General features: G+C 43.8%; 1 protein-coding gene across 1 annotated transcript in view; it reads left to right on the forward strand.

Moving 5' to 3' along the window:
* The first annotated feature begins 4,955 nt into the window (after positions 1-4,955).
* Positions 4,956-17,859, forward strand: part of Mreg (melanoregulin) — a 58,900-nt gene continuing 45,996 nt past the window's right edge. Inside the window, exon 1 of the mRNA XM_027941897.2 lies at positions 4,956-5,294. Within this exon, the coding sequence (XP_027797698.1) occupies positions 5,200-5,294 (95 nt within the window). The 5' untranslated portion in view covers positions 4,956-5,199. The remainder of the gene's footprint in view (positions 5,295-17,859) is intronic.

The raw sequence follows: 17,859 nt of genomic DNA on the forward strand, positions 1-17,859 counted from the left end.
GGGTCTGCACTTTTCTAGGTGGTGCATTTTATTTATTTATTTATTTTTAGAGAATTTTAATATTTTTTTTAGTTTTTGGCGGACACAATATCTTTGTTTGTATGTGATGCTGAGGATCAAACCCGGGCCTCACGCGTGGCAGGCGAGCGTGCTACCGCTTGAGTCACATCCCCAGCCCTAGGTGGTGCATTTATTTAGAAGAACAAAACCAAACCCCTACTTTATGAATGGAACCTATAGACCACTGTGTCCCCAGCACCTTGCTCAATAAATGTTTGTTGAACGAGTAACTGAATGACATCTGCTATGCTCTGTTTGCTCCGAACAGAGCTTTTTGGTAGAATGCATCTGTGGTGTGGCATGGGAGCTTAAATATTTTTGTTTTCTAATTTTTCCTGCTTGCATATGCATTTCTCTCTAACTCTCAAAAGCTGTCAATAAATTCTTAAAAGTGGGTGGGTTGGGTGGGAGGACTCCAAACTACACTAGTTTTTTTTTTTCAAAGCAGACTCTAGAATTTTCTCTGCTATAGAGAAATCTGAAAATAGGGGCCTGCCTATTTCTTAGTTCTGCCTTGAAAACAAGCAGCTGATAGGTTTTGTGAGTCACTGGTTGCCCCAGGGGATTGTCTACTCCCCCAACATCAGGTGCCCAGGGTTCTTGGTAAATGTCAGATGCTGCTGTATGTGGTTGGTGGTGTTGGCGTCAATATGCAGAAGGAAGGATCTAGCAGCATTCTTAAAAAAGGGAAGCTCACACACACACACAAAAAAAAAAAAAATAAAAAAATTAAATTAAATTAAATTAAAAAAAGCAGAAAAAAAAGGAAGCTCAGTGTTCTCCATGAATGATGTCTGAAGCAGAGAGTGGGGTTGTCAAAGCATGGTCTCAGCTACCTAGAGCTGAAGCTGGAGAGTTTGGCAGTCTTGATATTCTTATCCACGGCCTACTTTATCAAAAAAGGAAAAAGAGTTGAATACTTCTGGGAAGATGAATACTGTGAATAACACTGATATGATAATCCTTAAAAAACTAATAAATATGCACACCAGTTTAAAAAAAAACAGGTAACTAACAAGGACAGATCTCTAAGACATTTTATTAAGTTGAATAAAGCTTGTATACAGATGCATGCATACCTTTTGCATTAACACAAAAAAGCTCATTGCCAATAATAATAGCACATACAATAGAGGGTACACCACAGTGGGCACATATGCAAATGTGTGTCCAGAAAAAAGGTTGTACATACTGGTAATAACAGTTACCCTGGGGAGGGGCAAAAAGAGGATCAGGATTGTAGATAATAAAGGGAACTTGAACTGTAATATTTCAGTATTTTGGAGAAATGTTTTATTAATAAGTTTTAAAATTCAAACTAATTTAGGAAGAAAAATATTAATAATTGTTAGAGTAGGTACACACTAGACCTGATTCTTAGTAGGGCAGGGCATTAAGCTCTTGATCAAATTTATTAAATAGACTTGGCGCTATGGCTTTCTGAGAATAGTCTGTCTGAAACGGACCACATAAGAGGTGCCCACACATAGCAGAGGTCGAATATGAAAAGAAATATCAGTATATGCAATCTAACTAGGGTAAGGACCATTTTCCCTGACAGTCAGTCCTAGTTGATTTAGTTCAATAATTTCTGTTGAATTCTGATATTTCTACAGGCTCTAGAGATTTTAAAGGATCTCATTTGAGTCTCACAACTGTGCCTAAGAGATCTAGTTCTGTTCTCTCAATTTCACAGACTAGAAAATTGAGATTCAGAAAAATTGACTTATCTAAAAGTCAAAATTTATAAAGGAGCTGAATGCTTCTCTAATTTTTCCATTCTGAACAGATCCAACTCTGTCAGTTAATAGCATCTGTCAGACCCTACAGTCCATCTTCTTGCTAGCTGAATTCACATTTTGGCAATGCCCTTTAACCATTGTCTACATGAACCTAGGAGGATTGACTTGAAATCCAAAATCCAATTTCAGAATATATATATATATATATTTTTTTTTTTTCCGAAGAGATTTTTCAAGGCAGTAGGAAGATTGTTTTCTAGAACAATTCTCAGCCTCTAATCAGGCACTGGTTACAAGTAATGAATGACTTGGTGCTGAACTTGATACCCAAGCCCTGTTTAGTCTGGTGACAGTGGATACTCTGTTACATCCCATTAACATTTCATGATGGGTTCATATCCTGTCTCTGCAACCAAGTCAGAGGCCATAGGGACCTTCTATTATTTTTCCTTATCCCTCAGTAGCCTCTTAATGAATATGCACTTGGCAAGTCCCTACAAGTTCATACTGTCGCCAGAACAAGACAAAAATCTATGAATGGCAATGCACTTTTAAACATAATACACTACCCATGAGCATTGACACTGTTGACAATTAATTCTCTTCCTTCCTCTTCAGCCCTCCAAACTTGCTCCTCCCATACTCCTATCTCAGTCGATGACGATGACGCTTCACCCTTAATGGTTTGTAAACCCCAAACCTTGGACTCTGTCTTTTGTAAATCTTTTTGGTTCTACCTTCAAATTCTATTCAGAGTTCAACCATTTCCTATTACCAATACTGCTACTGCCCTGCATACTGCCACTGCATCTGTCACCAGGACCATTGTGATGGGCTCCATATGCATCTCCCCACAATAGTCCTTGGCACCCAGTTTCTTCTAAAGACTGCAGCTAATGGAGCTGCTTGCCATCTAGGTCACTCCCTCTATTCAAAATGCTCCAGTGGTTTGCTCAGTTCGTACAGCAAAATCCAGAGTGCCTGTGATGCCCTACAAGGTCTAACCTTCTACTGTCTCCTACTACTCTCCCTCAAGCCCCTTTTGTCTCCTGGATCCCTGGATCCTTATTCTTTCTCAGGCACCCTATAGTTTATTCTCTCTTCTCTAGGGTATTGCACATGGCCTTCACTCTGCCTAAAATACTCTTCCCTGGACATCATGGCTAGCTTGTTCATCTTCAAGTCTTTGCTGAAATGTCACAGCCTCAAGGAGGCCTTCTCTGACCGCCCCATTTAAAATTGCAGGCACCAGTCCCTCCCCCACTTACTGCCTTCAAACACACACACACACACACACACACACACACACACACACACACACTCATTTTAATCCACAGTACATACCATTGTCTTCCATACTAAATAATTTACTTGTTTCATTTGTCTAACTCCCTCTAAAACGTTGAATCCATGAGAGTAGGGCTTTTTGTTTACTTTCTCCTCTGCCATATCCCCCCTCCTAAAACAAACATCTGGAACATAACAGATGTTCATTAAATATCTGCCAATATATCAAATTGGCAAAGATAAAAATAAGCTTGCACCTTATATTGGTGGGAGCAGGGGATGTAATGAAATACTTTTGTGTGTCAGAGTGTAAAGTGGGATTATTAATTGGAGAGCAGTTTGGCAAGATTCATCAAAATTAAAAAGGCACCTTACTTAGGATACAGCAATTCAACCACCAAACATGACTTCAATGGATATTTTTAAGAATATGACCAAATGTATTAGTTCAAGGATGTTCACTGCAGGTTTGTCTTTTTTTTTTTTAATTTATATATGACAGCAGAATGCATTACAATTCTTATTACACATATAGAGCACAATTTTTCATATCTCTGGTTGTCCACAAAGTATATTTACACCAATTCATGTCTTCATACATGTACTTTGGATAATAATGGTCATCATGTTCCACCATCATTTCTAAACCCATGCACCTTCCCTTCCCCTCCAACCCCTCTGCCCTATCTACAGTTCCTCTATTTCTCCTATGCTCCCCCTCCCTATCCCACTATGAATCAGCCTCCTTATATCAAAGAAAACATTTGGCATTTGGTTATTTGGGATTGGCTAACTTCACTTAGCATTATCTTTTCTAACTCCATCCATTTACCTGCAAAAATTCATGATTTTATTTTCTTTTATTGCTGAGTAATATTCCATTGTGTATATATGCCACATTTTAAAAAATCCATTCATCTATTGAAGGGCATCTAGGTTGGTTCCACAGTTTAGCTATTGTGAATTGTACTGCTATAAACATTGATGTGGCTGTGTCCCTATAGTATGCTGTTTTTAAGTCCTTTGGGTATAGGCCCAGGAGAAGGATAGCTGAGTCAAATGGTGGTTTCATTTCCAGTTATCCAAGAAATCTCCTTAATAACAAAAGCTTGGAATTAATTGAAATGTCCATCAGAAGGAGTCTGGGGAAAACCTGGGGGCATTCATTAAGACTGAAGTACATGCAATTGTTAAATTGACATAGAGAAAGATACACACTCACTGATAAGTCACCATGACATCCCGAGTGAAATATATGGAATATGTTGCTGTTTGGACAAAAAAGAAGGATATGTGTACATATACTTAACAAGTTTATACGAGGAGCATAAAGAATACATCTATACATAACTTTAAGGTATAAATAAACACATAACAACAGCTCTGGAGCCCTTCCCCCTTTTCCTCAGGGGCTATTCAAGAACCGGAGTTTTGAAAACATTTTTAAAAAATCAGATGTCAATATGTCATTTGAAAAACAAAACAAAAACACCTCTATACTGCATCCATCCAGAGTCTTTTGTTAATTTGTGCTGTATGGGGCTGACGTGTTAAAAATATGCCTTAAACTCTGCTTTGAAGGGGCGAGGGTGGAGACTTTTATTTCCTCCCTCAGTGAAGCCAATAAAAAGTATGAATAGACTCCGCGGACCTCGTGCGCGGTGGCTCCAGCGCTTTCCCCTCGCTGCCCTCCTCCGACCTGCGGCCAGCCTGTCGCTGCGCTTGGACTCTGCCGCCTGGCTGGAGTCCCGGCTTCCTCCTTAGAGGGCGGCAGCGGGCATCTCGGCGACGCATGCGCCCCAATTTGCGCCCGGGGAATTAAAAAAAAAAAAAAGAGGTGGGGTGCGGGGGAGCTCGACGAAAACACACGCCCCCAACAAAACGCAAGAGGTGGGAGGCGCGCGCCTGGCAGTCTCCGGGCCGTGGAGCGCCTCCTCCGCCCTCGCGCGCGTCCCGGCCACAGCGTGATGCGCACGGACCGGCGTGCGACATTCGGGCCACCACTGTCCCCGCACCTGGACGCCGGCCGGGTGGCGCGCGCTCCGGCCGCGATCGCTCCCTGCGGCGACTTCTTCCTAGACTCCGGCGCCCGAGGGGACCCTTGCTCTCCATGGGGCTGAGGGACTGGCTGCGGACCGCGTGCTGCTGCTGCCCGTGCAAGTGTCTGGACGAGCCTGCCCTGCCCGAGAAGGAGCCCCTGGTCAGGTGGGTGCACCGCTTGCCCACGATCCGGGGTCGCCTGGCCTCAGCCGGGCACCCGGGGTGAGGATACCTGTATGCGGGTCTGAACCGGGAGGTGGGCTTGCTGCAAGGTCGCACTGAGGCGCAGATTCAGCCCCTGGGTCCCTCACGGGATGTCTTGGGTAAGAATGTTTACACTCGCAGGATCTTTGAGCCGGACTTTTTGTTGTTGTTGGCGGCCAGAAAACACAGATTCTTGGAGACCCAGTGGATACTTGTGGAAAGTGCCAAGAATTCGGGTGCAGTGCTTGGGCAGACGAGTACGGGAGAAGTTTCTATTAAGTCCTGTAAAATTCGCGATTGGGAGTTTGATAGGTATATTACAGTGCAGTGTGCAACTGTGGATTTGTGTATCACTCAGCCAAAAAGTTAGATACCTCTCCATTCAAAGTTGTTACCAGATGGTGACAATTTTAGTGACCGAGCCCAAGGAAGGTTTTTCACATTAAAAAAAAGATGATGCATATTGTGTCAGAGATAGCCTATTCACTAGGATGTTGATTCATTATACCTTAAGCTATAAGATGTGAAGAAATTTAATGGTCATTAGCTATGTGCTAAGAGGCTTTGTGAAGAAACCCTACAGCATGATTTTGTTCAGGCTGTGATTTTTAGGCCATGATTTTGCATCTTGAGTTGGCTGAAATTAAGCTTCCACTAGGTGATGCCTCTGGGGTAGATAGGACAGAAACAGAATATTTAAAATGAAATTAGGAAACAGTTTATAAAATGGAATTCCAGGGTTGGGTGAGCAAACACTCAAGCCAGGGTTTTTTTTTTTTTTTTTTTTTTCTTTATGAAGTGTGCAGATAATATAACAACGCTTTCACAACTCTTTCTAAATCATGACTTACCTTTTTAACTCAATCAAGTTGAAACACTTCCCTGGACTTTGAAGATCTTACATAACCCCTTCCTGCCTGTCTGCTCTTATTTTCCAGTATATTAAACACACTACTTCTTGCCACTATAAGAACAATCTTCTGATGGTCCCTGCCACAAGTGTGGTGACCTTTTGCCTTGCCGCCTCTTCCTAGATGTGATTTTTCAAGGACTCCTCAAGTTGTCTTCTTTGATTATGTGACATCATTTCCTCTCCTATGACTGAGAACTTAGAATTTGTCATCTGCTCCTCCCTGTTTAGTGAGTACACATGTATGTCATGTGTATTATACACACACACAGCCATATGCACAATGCATAGTATTTTTGATTACTTTTTCTACTGGTACTCCAAGGGAGAAACTGTGTCATCTGCTCCTAGTTTAAAAGGTAGAAGGTAACCATCTAGAATTTCATGCTTGGAGCATATACTTGAATTGTCAGTGCTCTTAGTTAATATGAAGTGTAGCTTTCAACTGAGTTTCATAGTCAGATCTTTGGATATTTCTGATGTTCTGTCTAGGCTTGCTATTTAGGTTAATAGTTTTGGTCGTTTTAAAAATCTAGATCTCCTGTCTTGGCTTACTTACAGTGATATAAGTCAGTGAATTTTGCAGGTGATTTTTAAGAAGATCGTTTCAGATGAAGCAGCATAGCATGGTAATAATGAATTACATTGCCCAGGATGAGTCACCCACCTGGATGAGTTGGCATAAGTTAAACTCATTTGTGCCTCAATTTCCTCATCTGTAAAATGGAACGATAATAGTATATATATACCTCAAAGGATTGCAGTGAGAAATGAAGGAAGACAATACATGTCAAGTGCTTAATATAGTGTCTGACACATAATAAACTCTCAATAAATGTTAGTTATTATTAATTATTTTTGTTATTCCGGGCATGTGAATATGAGTGGACTGGTCTCGTGGTTTCCTGTCATTCTGGCCCCATTTCAACATAACTATTTCCAAAGAGCAGCTTGTTAATGGACATGTGGAATAGTGGTAGGTGAGGGTGTGTGCAGATGGGTATCTATATGTTCTTTCCTATGTAAGTCATCTGAGGGCCTGGTTTCAAATCCTATTTTTTTTTTTAGTTTGTTTTTATTCTGTTTAGAGTGTCCAACTGAGTGTATGTTTTTAGTATATACATGAAATTGTGCAACCATCACCTCTGTCTAATTCTAGTGCATTTTCACTACCCATAAAAGAATCACTGTTATCTATTAGCCGTCACTTCCCACTCCACCTTCCCTTCACCTACCATCCACTTGTCTGCTTTCTGGCAGTCTAGATTTGCCTATTTTGGACATTACTTAGAATCATCCAGTATGTGGCCATTTGCCTGGCTTCTTTTACATAGTAGAGTGGTTTCAGTGTTCTTCCTGTTGTAGCACATATCAGCGCTTCATTCCTTTTTATGGTTGAATAATATTCAATTGTATGAATAGATCACATTTTGTTTATCTCATCATCTGTTGGTGGACATTTGGGTTGTTTCCACTTTGGGGCAGTTATGGATAATGCTGCTGTGAACATTCATTTTAGATTCTGTATAGACATGATTTCAATGGCCTGGGGTAAAGCCCTAAGAGTGGGATTGCTGGGTCGTATGGTAAATGTATTTAATTTTTGAGGACTCTCATATTGTTTTCCAAAGAAACTAGTTTAAAATATTGATGTGGTGAAGTCATGTGGCCAGATGGTCTGAATTATTATTTTATTGAGAACTTCATTCTTTGTCTTTTTGTTTTCATTTATAAAAAGAAGGTTTGTAAAGACATCTTTTCCTCCTTAACTAAATCCTTTACTGTCTATAAGAATGGCTTCAGGTTTTATTTTGCTCCCCAGAGCAGCAGTGCCTGGAAGAGGTGAGAGGAGATGATGTTTGTCATCTGCATGCACAGTCATCTCCAGTCCTTTCTCAGAACACACCAGGGACTCTTGTTTGTTCAGGAAAAAAACAAAACAAAACAAACAAACAAACAAAAAAAAAAACGGCTCTTAGTCTGGGCTCCTTTGCCAGTCTGACTGTGCCACTTCCATTTTTGACCTTGATCTTTTTGCTTTTTCTGGAACCTTGTAACTGTAGGGGAAGCTTGTACCTCGCTGAAGTGCATCTGTGTTTCTCTCACCCACTGGCTGGTTTTTCTTCTCCCTTTCTCTAGAAATATTCTGAGGGGTCCCCTGAGTAATAGCCCATCTTGATATTGCCATGACCTCCAACTGCCGTTCTCTGCTGTCCTTTGTGTCACACACAGATGTCTTTAAAGAGTAGTCAACTGACCCCCCTACCTCCTTCTTCACCACCATTTTCTTTTTTTTTTTTCTGGAATCACTTGGTAAACTTGCTAAAACTGTAGCTTCTGGGATCCATCCCAAACATTGTGACTTCCAGGTCTGGGACTCTGCCTTTTACTAAGCATACCAGGTGGGTTGGCAGAATGTGGTCTGGGGACAGCCTTCAAGAAGCACAGCCCTAAAAGCTTATGCTTGAGATGGCATTAAGGGACCTCTGACCTTTGTGGGGCAGGCCCATTTAGGTAACATCCGTTCCTTTGAGTAGTTATTGGGCTCCTGAAAGCTGGCCTCTGTCCAGTATAATTACATGGAACTTGCTCCCTTGTAACTTAAAAGAGAAAGGTTTGGCTGTTCTTTTCTCCGTGATGTGGAGTACCTCTGTGCTGACCACCCATCTCTTCTCTCACATTTCTTCCCCTCTGCTTTGGCATTCTGTGTCTCTTTGCCTACAGTCACCTGATCCAGCTGGTGTCCCCTGGTGCCTTTGCCAGGGCGGTAGTTGTTGATGGAGATGGGTTTTGTTGTTTCCTATTTCTTATCACTCTGCTGCTTAAAGCCCATCTTCATTGCTACCTTTCTGATGAAAACTCAGAAAGTCTCCTAAGGAGTTCTGCTGTCCCCTTTCTTTCTTTTTGCCCCTCGGTCTCTCATGGTGTTCTGCCAGGTATCATAGTTGTAAGGTGGTACTGTCACCCTGACAAGGCTGGAGGCCTTAGTGCAGATTAGAGGCTGAATCTTACTTTGTGTCCCCTGTTGTGCCTGGCACAGTGTGCCACAGTGAAGGAAGAGCTGAGAAAGTACTTTTTGGGTGATAATGATAATAATAGTGTTCATTTATTAATTGCTTGCTGTGTGTACATTTAAAACAATTATTTAAAATACAATGATAGGAAGAATAGTGAAAGAAACTCATAAACCCTGCACCTGCCTTAAGAAAGAAAATATTGATAATGGAGTTGAACCCCCCCCCCCAAAAAAAAAGGTCCCCCTATAACTTCATCTTCCTCCTACCTCCACATATTCAGGTGGCCTCTGAACTGAATCTGTGTTTAGCATTCTTAGACTTTATATATGAGGTGTATACTGCATGCAGGCTCTGGCATGAGTGAGAATTTTTTTAAATACATTGTCATTTAACAGACTCTTTGATCAAATGAGGTAGATATTAGTTATCTTCATTTATAAATGAGGAAGCCAAGGCTCAGTAAGTTCAAAGTCAAAGTTGATTGGTTAGAAACCCAGTATTTGAATCCATGTCTGTCTGGCCTCAAAGCCTTGGCAGTAGAGAAAATTCAGAAAACTATCACATATTTTCTAAAAGTAACATAAAATTTATTTCCAAGAACTTATCAGATTTCACTGCCTTAGCCCCTGACCATTTTGGCCCCTGCCTCCTTCCCTTTTTCTGTATCCTTCATTACTGTTTAGATGTGAGAGCAGCCTGACACCAGGAACCAAGTCATGTGTGGCGTGGGGGACACTAGAGTCCTAGTCCTAGCTATTAACCAGCTGTGATTTGCAACAAGCCTCTTAAATTCCCTGGACCTTCATTTCTTCTATAAAAATGGGGAGATCTATCTTTAATGGTGATCTGGAAGGGCCCTTTCAGGTTTGATCCTCCTTCTGTGGTCTTGTGTTAACTGATATTCTCGGGACCCCCTCCCCCTTCCAGGCTGTCTGTGGGGCTGGGAGGGAACCTCAAGTCCCTGAAGTGTTCATCCTGATCATTTGTCAGTTTTCCATCTGCCCAGGGCTGCCTCACCAGTGAATAGTTGAGTAGGCGTTTCTTTTTCTTTTCAAAAATAAAACTTATCATTTATATTTTTTGTGGCTCTGGGTGGGAATAGAACCCAGGCCTTGCACATGTTAGGCAAGTGCTCTACCACTGAGCTATGCCAAGGGCACCTTAGTAGACATTTTTTTTCAATGCAAGGAAACTTAAGAACAAGTCCAGGCTTGGATAAAGGATTCATGGCCTGATCCTGACCCAAGAAAGCCAAAGGTCCCATCAACCTGTGAGTCATATAGTCACTGTTTTCTCATCTTCAGTGAGATTGCAGTCATGAAAGACCTGAATCATGTAAGATTCATCTTATCAACCATCTCTGTAAGGTCTGAGGTCCTGTATGCCACTCTTCCCTGCACCGATCACATTTCTGAAGCAAGGTAAATGTGATCAAAACAGTGATGACGACAAGCCAGTTTGCTCCAAGGAGAGGATGATAATACCAGGGGGTTGTTCTGAGATGTCTGTAAAACGTCTTTCGGTTCAAGATTTTATGCTACCAGTGAAGAGAAATGTGGGGGTATGGATTATCAGTTTTTTAATGCTGCCCCAATAAATCACCTCAACTTGGTAGCTCAAAACAACAGAAACATCCTTTCACAGTTCTGTAAGTCAGAAGTCAAGGTGTGGACAGGGCCACAGTCCCTCAGAAGGCTCTAGGCATTGTGAATATTTCTTGGTGATTCCAGCTTCTGGGAGCTCCTGCTGGTGCTTGGCTTGTGGCAGCACCTTTTCAATCTTGACCTCTTCTTCCCTGGGCTCCTCCTCTTCTGAGTCTCAGATCTCCCTCTCTTTTCACTTAGGAGGATACCAGTCATTGGATTTAGCCTCCACCCTGAAATCCAGGATGATCTCATTCCAAGATCCTTAATTACATCTGCGAAGCCCATTTCCAAATAAGGCCATGTTCAGAGGTACTGGGGATCAGCACTCGGATGTGTCTTTTGGGGGAACACTCTTCAATCCATTACTAACTACTTTGGGGAAAATGTGTGAGCTCAAAGCATTGATTTTTCTTTCTTTTTTAAAACTTTTTTTTTATTTGTCAATGGACTTTATTTTGTTTATTTGTATGGGGTGCTGAGAATTGAACCCAGTGCCTCACACGTGCTAGGCAAGCACTCTATCACTGAGCCACAATTCTAGCCCCAAAGCATTGGTTTTTATTTCACTTTTGTGGATGGCTTTCTTCCATCTGTGATAAAGTCATACCCTTGCCATTTAATAATCCACTTGAACATGGGTTGTGGCTTTGGAGGACCAGCTTAAGACAACTTTAAGCAGAAGGAAGCCCAAGTCCTCTGACACCATAGAGTCACCTGTCACACAGCATCCTATACGGGCATCAGAGGCCTGAGGAGACCAAAGGTAACGTAAGGGACCAGAGTGAGCAGCATGGGCTATAGCATCTTCACAGGGGTTACTTTGAATGTTTTTTTTTTTTTGGGGGGGGGTATAATTCTTATTCTTTCATTTTTATTGGCTGTCAATAACTGACAAGAATCATCATCACTATCTGTTTGTTCCAAAGCAAAAGAAGAAATGGAAAGAATTAACAGTGACGATTGAGTTTTTAACCATTCATGGCTCCGAGCTTCCAAATACTTCACTGCCTTCTCCTGTCAGTGCCCACCTACAACTTCTGTTGTTGATAACAGAACTGATGCACACATCTGTGGGCAACGGACCGAGAACAGAGGCCAGGGTTTTTATTTTTTTACAGTGCCTGAATTCCCATTAGGGAAAAGTAATATACAGTCTCAGCTTAAGCTAGATGATTACTTAGTGTCTGCACCGGGGTTTGCTCTAAGAAGGAATTGAATTTCCCTGAATGGCCCACAGACCATGAAGAAATGGCATAGTTTGAGTTGCCTTGTTGCAGGATTCAGGTGAGGGGAGAAGGCAGGTAGAGGAAGAGCTCTGTCTTCCCTGCCCTCCGGTTCTGCACAGTTGTCCTAGGCCTTTCAGTGTAGGGGGCAATGTCCTGAGTGCTTGACCATGAGGTGCTACTGGGTCTTGTTACTCGGTAGTTCTGTCTTATAAAGCCACCTTGACGCTGAATTCATTACATCTGCTGTGTGAGAATTACTGAATGTGTGAATACGGAATCCTGCTCCTGGGGGAAGTACAGAGAGAGTTCCTGTGAGCTGATTCACTGACTAGTCCTAACACAATCTTGTTTCGAGTTTCTACCCAGAGTCACTTTATTTAATATATATTGTTAGTCCATTGAAATTGAACTCATGCCCAGCCACGGTTTGTCTGAATGAAGCTTATCTACCATATATTTTAGCACATAGGGAAAACTCTGAACAGAGAGATCAATAAAAATTACAAAAATGCAAAATACATCACTGACTATACTATAAAAAGGACACTTGTTTCTTTTTTTGGTATGAGAGCTGAAAACAAGAAGGCGGATCGTTGCCCTCAGTTGAATGTCCACCTCTGTTTTTCACTGCACACGTCCATGAATGACCTTTAAACCATCAATACTGTTGGTTTTAGGGTGACAGGTAAATGTTAGTGAGTGGAAGAATTTGCAAACGTGGAATCCGTGGATCATGAGGATTGACTGTAATTACGTCTATGATTTCCACTTGACATTGAAGAAACGGAGGCACCGAGAGCTTCAGTAACTTGCTCAGAGGCATGCACAGCTGAACTGGGATTCACATCCTTTTATAGTTCAGTGCCATAGAAGGAGCAGAGCCCTGTGCAGGGAGGTGTGTCACTGTGCTGATATGGTGGGTGCTAGAAACTGTTTGGAGTACGACACTTTCCCTGGATTACGATAGCCTGTGGTCCAGAAACCCCAAGCTCATTTTCCTGTCTTGAGGCCAGAGACCAGGTGCTAGTGCAAAGCAAGAGTGGGGGAAGGGAAGGCTGGCAACGTTTAAAAAAGAGAACCACCACTGACGGTAGACGCACAGCCATCTTATGTGGGCAGAGCGTTCCTGGTACGGTGTGGACTCACCTCGAGTGGATCAAATTGTCTTCCATCCTCCGAGGGAAAGTGTTGGAGGATATATTAATGTCAGTGAGGTCTCAGATTCGGCCCAGATGGCCTCATCCCCGCACCCCTCTGCTCCACCCACACCATGCTGTGTTTTCCCAGAGCCAGGTCTGAGCAGATTGGGAAGAGTTGATGAATCTCATGCCCAGCTTCCTGCAGAAACCTGCATGTGCAGCCCTGGGCCAGACTGTGATTCACAGGAAGCACCTACAAAGACACAAAGGACGCTAGCGCAGGACCGTGCCCCTGGCACCAGGACTTCCCACTTTCTAAGTTTGGCACTTTTTCCTTCTTGAGAGACGGGAGGGTTGGGGTGCGTCATATGGTGGTTCCTGGAGCAGGACCTCAGGCCCTGTAAGTCGGAGGGCAGTGCTCTACGGTAAGTCAGCCACACTCCATTCACAAGATGACTTTTAAAGGTTTTCTTGCCTGAAAACTCACAGAATCTCTCTTCTCCTTTTCTGCCTTGCCTTAGTCTTAGTGTCATTGGAAGTTCCCAGAAGATGACATTTCTTTCTTTTATATGTCATGTGATCTAGGTTTCCTGGAACTTTCTAGATACTTTAAAGTGATTATATCAGCACACCTTTGTTTAAAAAGTAAATTATGCTTAACTCTGTTGGAGACTGAAGTCCTTTTTAGTTTGGTTAACAAATATTTGTTTTGTGCCAGTTACGCGCTGTGTACTTTATTCTTTTTGTGTGTGTGTGTGTGGGGGGGTACTAGTGACTGAACTCAGGGGCATTTGACCACTGAACCACATCCCCAGCCCTATTTTGTATTTTATTTAGAGACAGGGTCTCACGGAGTTGTTTAGCACCTCGCTTTTGCTGAGGCTGTCTTTGAACTCATGATCCTCTTGCCTCAGCCTCCCGAGTCGCTGGGCACTTTATTCTTTTACAATGACCTTTAGGAAATAATTTTGGTGAGAGTGTGTGTCCAAAGATAGTGAATGCCTTGTATTAGTTGACGGTGTCCTAAATTGCCTCTTACTTAGTTTTAATTTAGGCTTTTAAAAAACTTGTGTTTGTGTGTATGTATCACAGACAAAACAAAAACAAGACATAAAAATTAGGAAGAGTGTATAAAGAACACCTCAAAGTGCCTGCTTCTGCTACCACCACCCAGGGCAATAGATAGCCACTGCCAGCCCCATATCTCCTCCATGATCAGATCTGGACTTTTGTGATAGTCATTTCCTTATTTATTATTTTGTTTTTTTACCACCCCACTGTGCACCTTAGGGATGTACTTTAGTGTGGCCTGCTTTTAAGCTTCGTGTAAATGGGATCAAAACCACGTATGTGCCCATACACCTGACCTTGTGCGCTTGACTTTGTGTGATCCATCTGTGCTGTTGTGGGGCGCTTACTTCATGGTTCTCCTGGATTTCTAGTACATTCCATCAAATTCACCTTTTCTCTTAGTGGACTTTAAGGGTGGTTTCCAGTTTGGGGCTCTTAAGCATGGTTTAGAAACTTCAGAGTCAGAACATAAAGTGAAGTTGTTCATCCTTCAGCCATGCTGGCCTCCTCCTGGTTCTCTAGATATACCAAACATACCCTTGTCTCAGGGCTCTTGACCTTTCTTGCCCAGAATGTTCTTCTTCTGGTTACCTGAGTAAATAACTGCCTCCCTTTATTCAGATCCCTGCTTAAAGTCATTTTATCAGCAAGTTCTGCCTTGAACATCCCCTTTAAAACAGTGCCCATCCCCTGTCTGAACGTTATTCATCGTGTGTTTCTTCATAGTCCTGGCCGTCATCTGACACCAACATATGTGCTTGTCATCTGCTTCCTCCCACAAGACTACAAGCCTGACTTTCATAAATGTAATCAGTAAACAGTGTGAGGAGTTTGTTTGCCAGCTAGAACTCACAGATTCTAGCCATATCTCTGGTGTTCAGAGTCCTGTGAACTCAGGACACAAGAGTTTATTCACTCTGCAAATATTTATTGAGTGCCTACTATGTGTGAGGTGCTGTTTTAAGCACTTGAGATGCATCATCACTGAGCAAAAAATAAATAAATTAAAAAATACAGATTCCTGTCTTCCTGGGGCTTTTATTCTAGTGGTGGTAGGGCAGGAGTATAATAAATAGTAAACATAATAAGTAAACTAGGAGATAAGTGTGTAGGAACAAGAAAAGGTGGAGTGGGGAAGGGAAACATGTTTGCAATTTTAAGTAGATCAGTCAGGGCAGGCCTCACGGAGGAGATGTTTGAGGTGTGAAGAAAGGAACATCTGGAAGGAAATGGTGTGGGCAGTTTGATCTGCCAGTGCAAGGGCCCTGAGGTAGGAGTGTGACCTGTAGCTTCAGGAATAGCAAAGAGGCCAGAGTGCTTGGAATCTGGTCCAGTCTATGGATCATTATGGGATATGGGCTTATACTCTAAGTTAAATGGAAGCCACTGGGAGGTTTTAGAGAGGGAGGGCATGATCTGATTTACATCAAGGGGATCACTTTGGCCTCAGAATAGAGCAGGGGGGAAATAATTATAGAAAGAAGTAAATCTCAGTGAAAAAAACTTCTGTGGGAATTCGTATGCAAGCCTTGAGCGCCCTGGCTCAGGGGGTCCTTCTAGAGGCGGACACTTTGTGAGGGTGGAGCGAATGGGCTTTTCTGATGGATTGGATGTGGGGGACGAGGGGGGCAGGATGACTTCAGGGTCGTGGCCTGATGGCTGACAAGGAAGAACTTGCCACGCTGGGGGAGGGGAGCCTGCAGTCAGGTCTAGTGGGAAGAGCAGGTGCTCGACTGGTACCTCGTTGAGCTTGTGCTGTCTACTAAGCATCCAGATGGACAAGGGAAGTGTGCAGTTTGGGAGAGAGGTCTGAGCTGGAGGTTCACGCATAGATTCCAGAACCTTCCTTGTGTGGATGCTGGCCTCTCCTCTGCTGAGGCTCCCTCCTCAAGCTCATCTTCCTGAGCCCCAGCACTTCCTGGAGGACCCAGAGGCAGAGTTTGCCCTGCCTGCTCACTGGCTTCTCCTGGGCTCTGAAAGCAGGTGCACGTGTAAGAATACCGGCTCACAGAGCTCTGCTTCAGCTGTGAGGCCTGGAAGCCCAGCGGGCGGAGCAGGTCCCAGAGGTGCCAGAAGCCAGATGCTGGGCTTGCTTTCCTCCCCTAGGCGGAGGGCCTGTTTCTGGGGTTGAAGGAAGTCTTGAGCCAAGATGGTTTAGTGCCAAGAAAGCACTAACTGAAGCGATTTTAAACTCGGCATTAAAGGATGTTTAAGCACTGAATCAAGTGGGTAGTAAAAGAAGCCAAAATGCCTGTCCTGGAAACAGTAAAGAAAGGACAGAAGAACGAAGGGAAGAAGGAGGACGGGCAGGGGGAGGAAGGGAGGAAGAGGGAAAGAATCTAGTCACCTGCTCCTCCCTCGCAGCCAGGTGCGGATAGATGGAGAAGAGCAAGGTTAGAAGCCAGGGCCCCGTTCTAGAGGGAATCAGACGAGGACTGAGGAGAGGGGTGGGCCAGCATCCTCTTGAGGACCGTTTGCCTGGACGCTGGAGCTTGGATCTCTGTGCTCTTTTCGGCTTCAGTCTCACACCAGTGGTGGCTGGCACGTGGTTCTCGGGAAGAGCCGTGAGGTCACTGGAACTGCTGGCGTGGACAGCCACCCTTGAGCACGGGACTGGTGAGGGAGCCCAGTCTCTCTTGGTAAATAACTGTCCTGCTCATTTGCACTTTGTAACCATGTCCCCTGGGGCAGAATTTAGCATTTCTGATTCTCTCTCCTCCTGACCCTAGACCCTGTTGAAAGAGGACTCCAGAAGGGGTCTCATGCCCTTGGGGGGGATCAGGGTGAAATCTGAGACTTTCCTCCTCCTGCCTTGTGGGAGTGAGGGCAGTTTCTGCTTAGGATGTAATATCAGAGCAGCCTCTGAAACGATACATAGTTAATAAAATATTTATCATCAGCAGATGGTGGCCAGGGGCAAGCAATGCTGTCACTTCTTTCCGAACCTTTTTGAAATCACTATCATGGAGGGAGAGAGAGCCAAGCCCAGACCCTCCTTGCTCTGTGTCCTCCCAGGGCTGCTGGGGTGCAGACCTCAGGGCCTTTGAAAGAAGCCTGGCTTGTCACTATGAATAAGAAGAAGGTGGCAGAAAGTGGAGTAGAGGAGCCAGCAGGGCAGAGCAGACTGGGTGGCTCTGCAGGACGAGCAGGCTCAGGAGGGTGGCCGGAGCTGGTGGGGCAGCACTGGAGAGGCACCGCTCATGCAGGGCCTCTTCTACACTGTGACTAGGCAGAATCAGAAGCTCCTCAGGGGACACCAGGGGAGCACTGCTTCTACTTAGGGCTGGGCTAGATGGGAGGAGAACCCAGGAGGCCTTTGCCTGTCTGGAGACATGTGCACTCTCCAGAGGCCTGTGTTGACCTTCCTGTAGAGCACCCCACAGCTCCTAGACCAAGGATGGGTGGCTAATGTGAGTGTTCCATGTGGGCTGGAGTCCTGTGTGTGTGTGTGTGTGTGTGTGAGAGAGAGAGAGAGGAGAGACAGCCAGAGGACAGAGACAAAGATAGCTAGAGAGGA

Source organism: Marmota flaviventris, chromosome 11, assembly GCF_047511675.1.
Source record: "Marmota flaviventris isolate mMarFla1 chromosome 11, mMarFla1.hap1, whole genome shotgun sequence".
In the NCBI taxonomy this organism is placed as follows: Eukaryota; Metazoa; Chordata; class Mammalia; order Rodentia; family Sciuridae; genus Marmota; species Marmota flaviventris.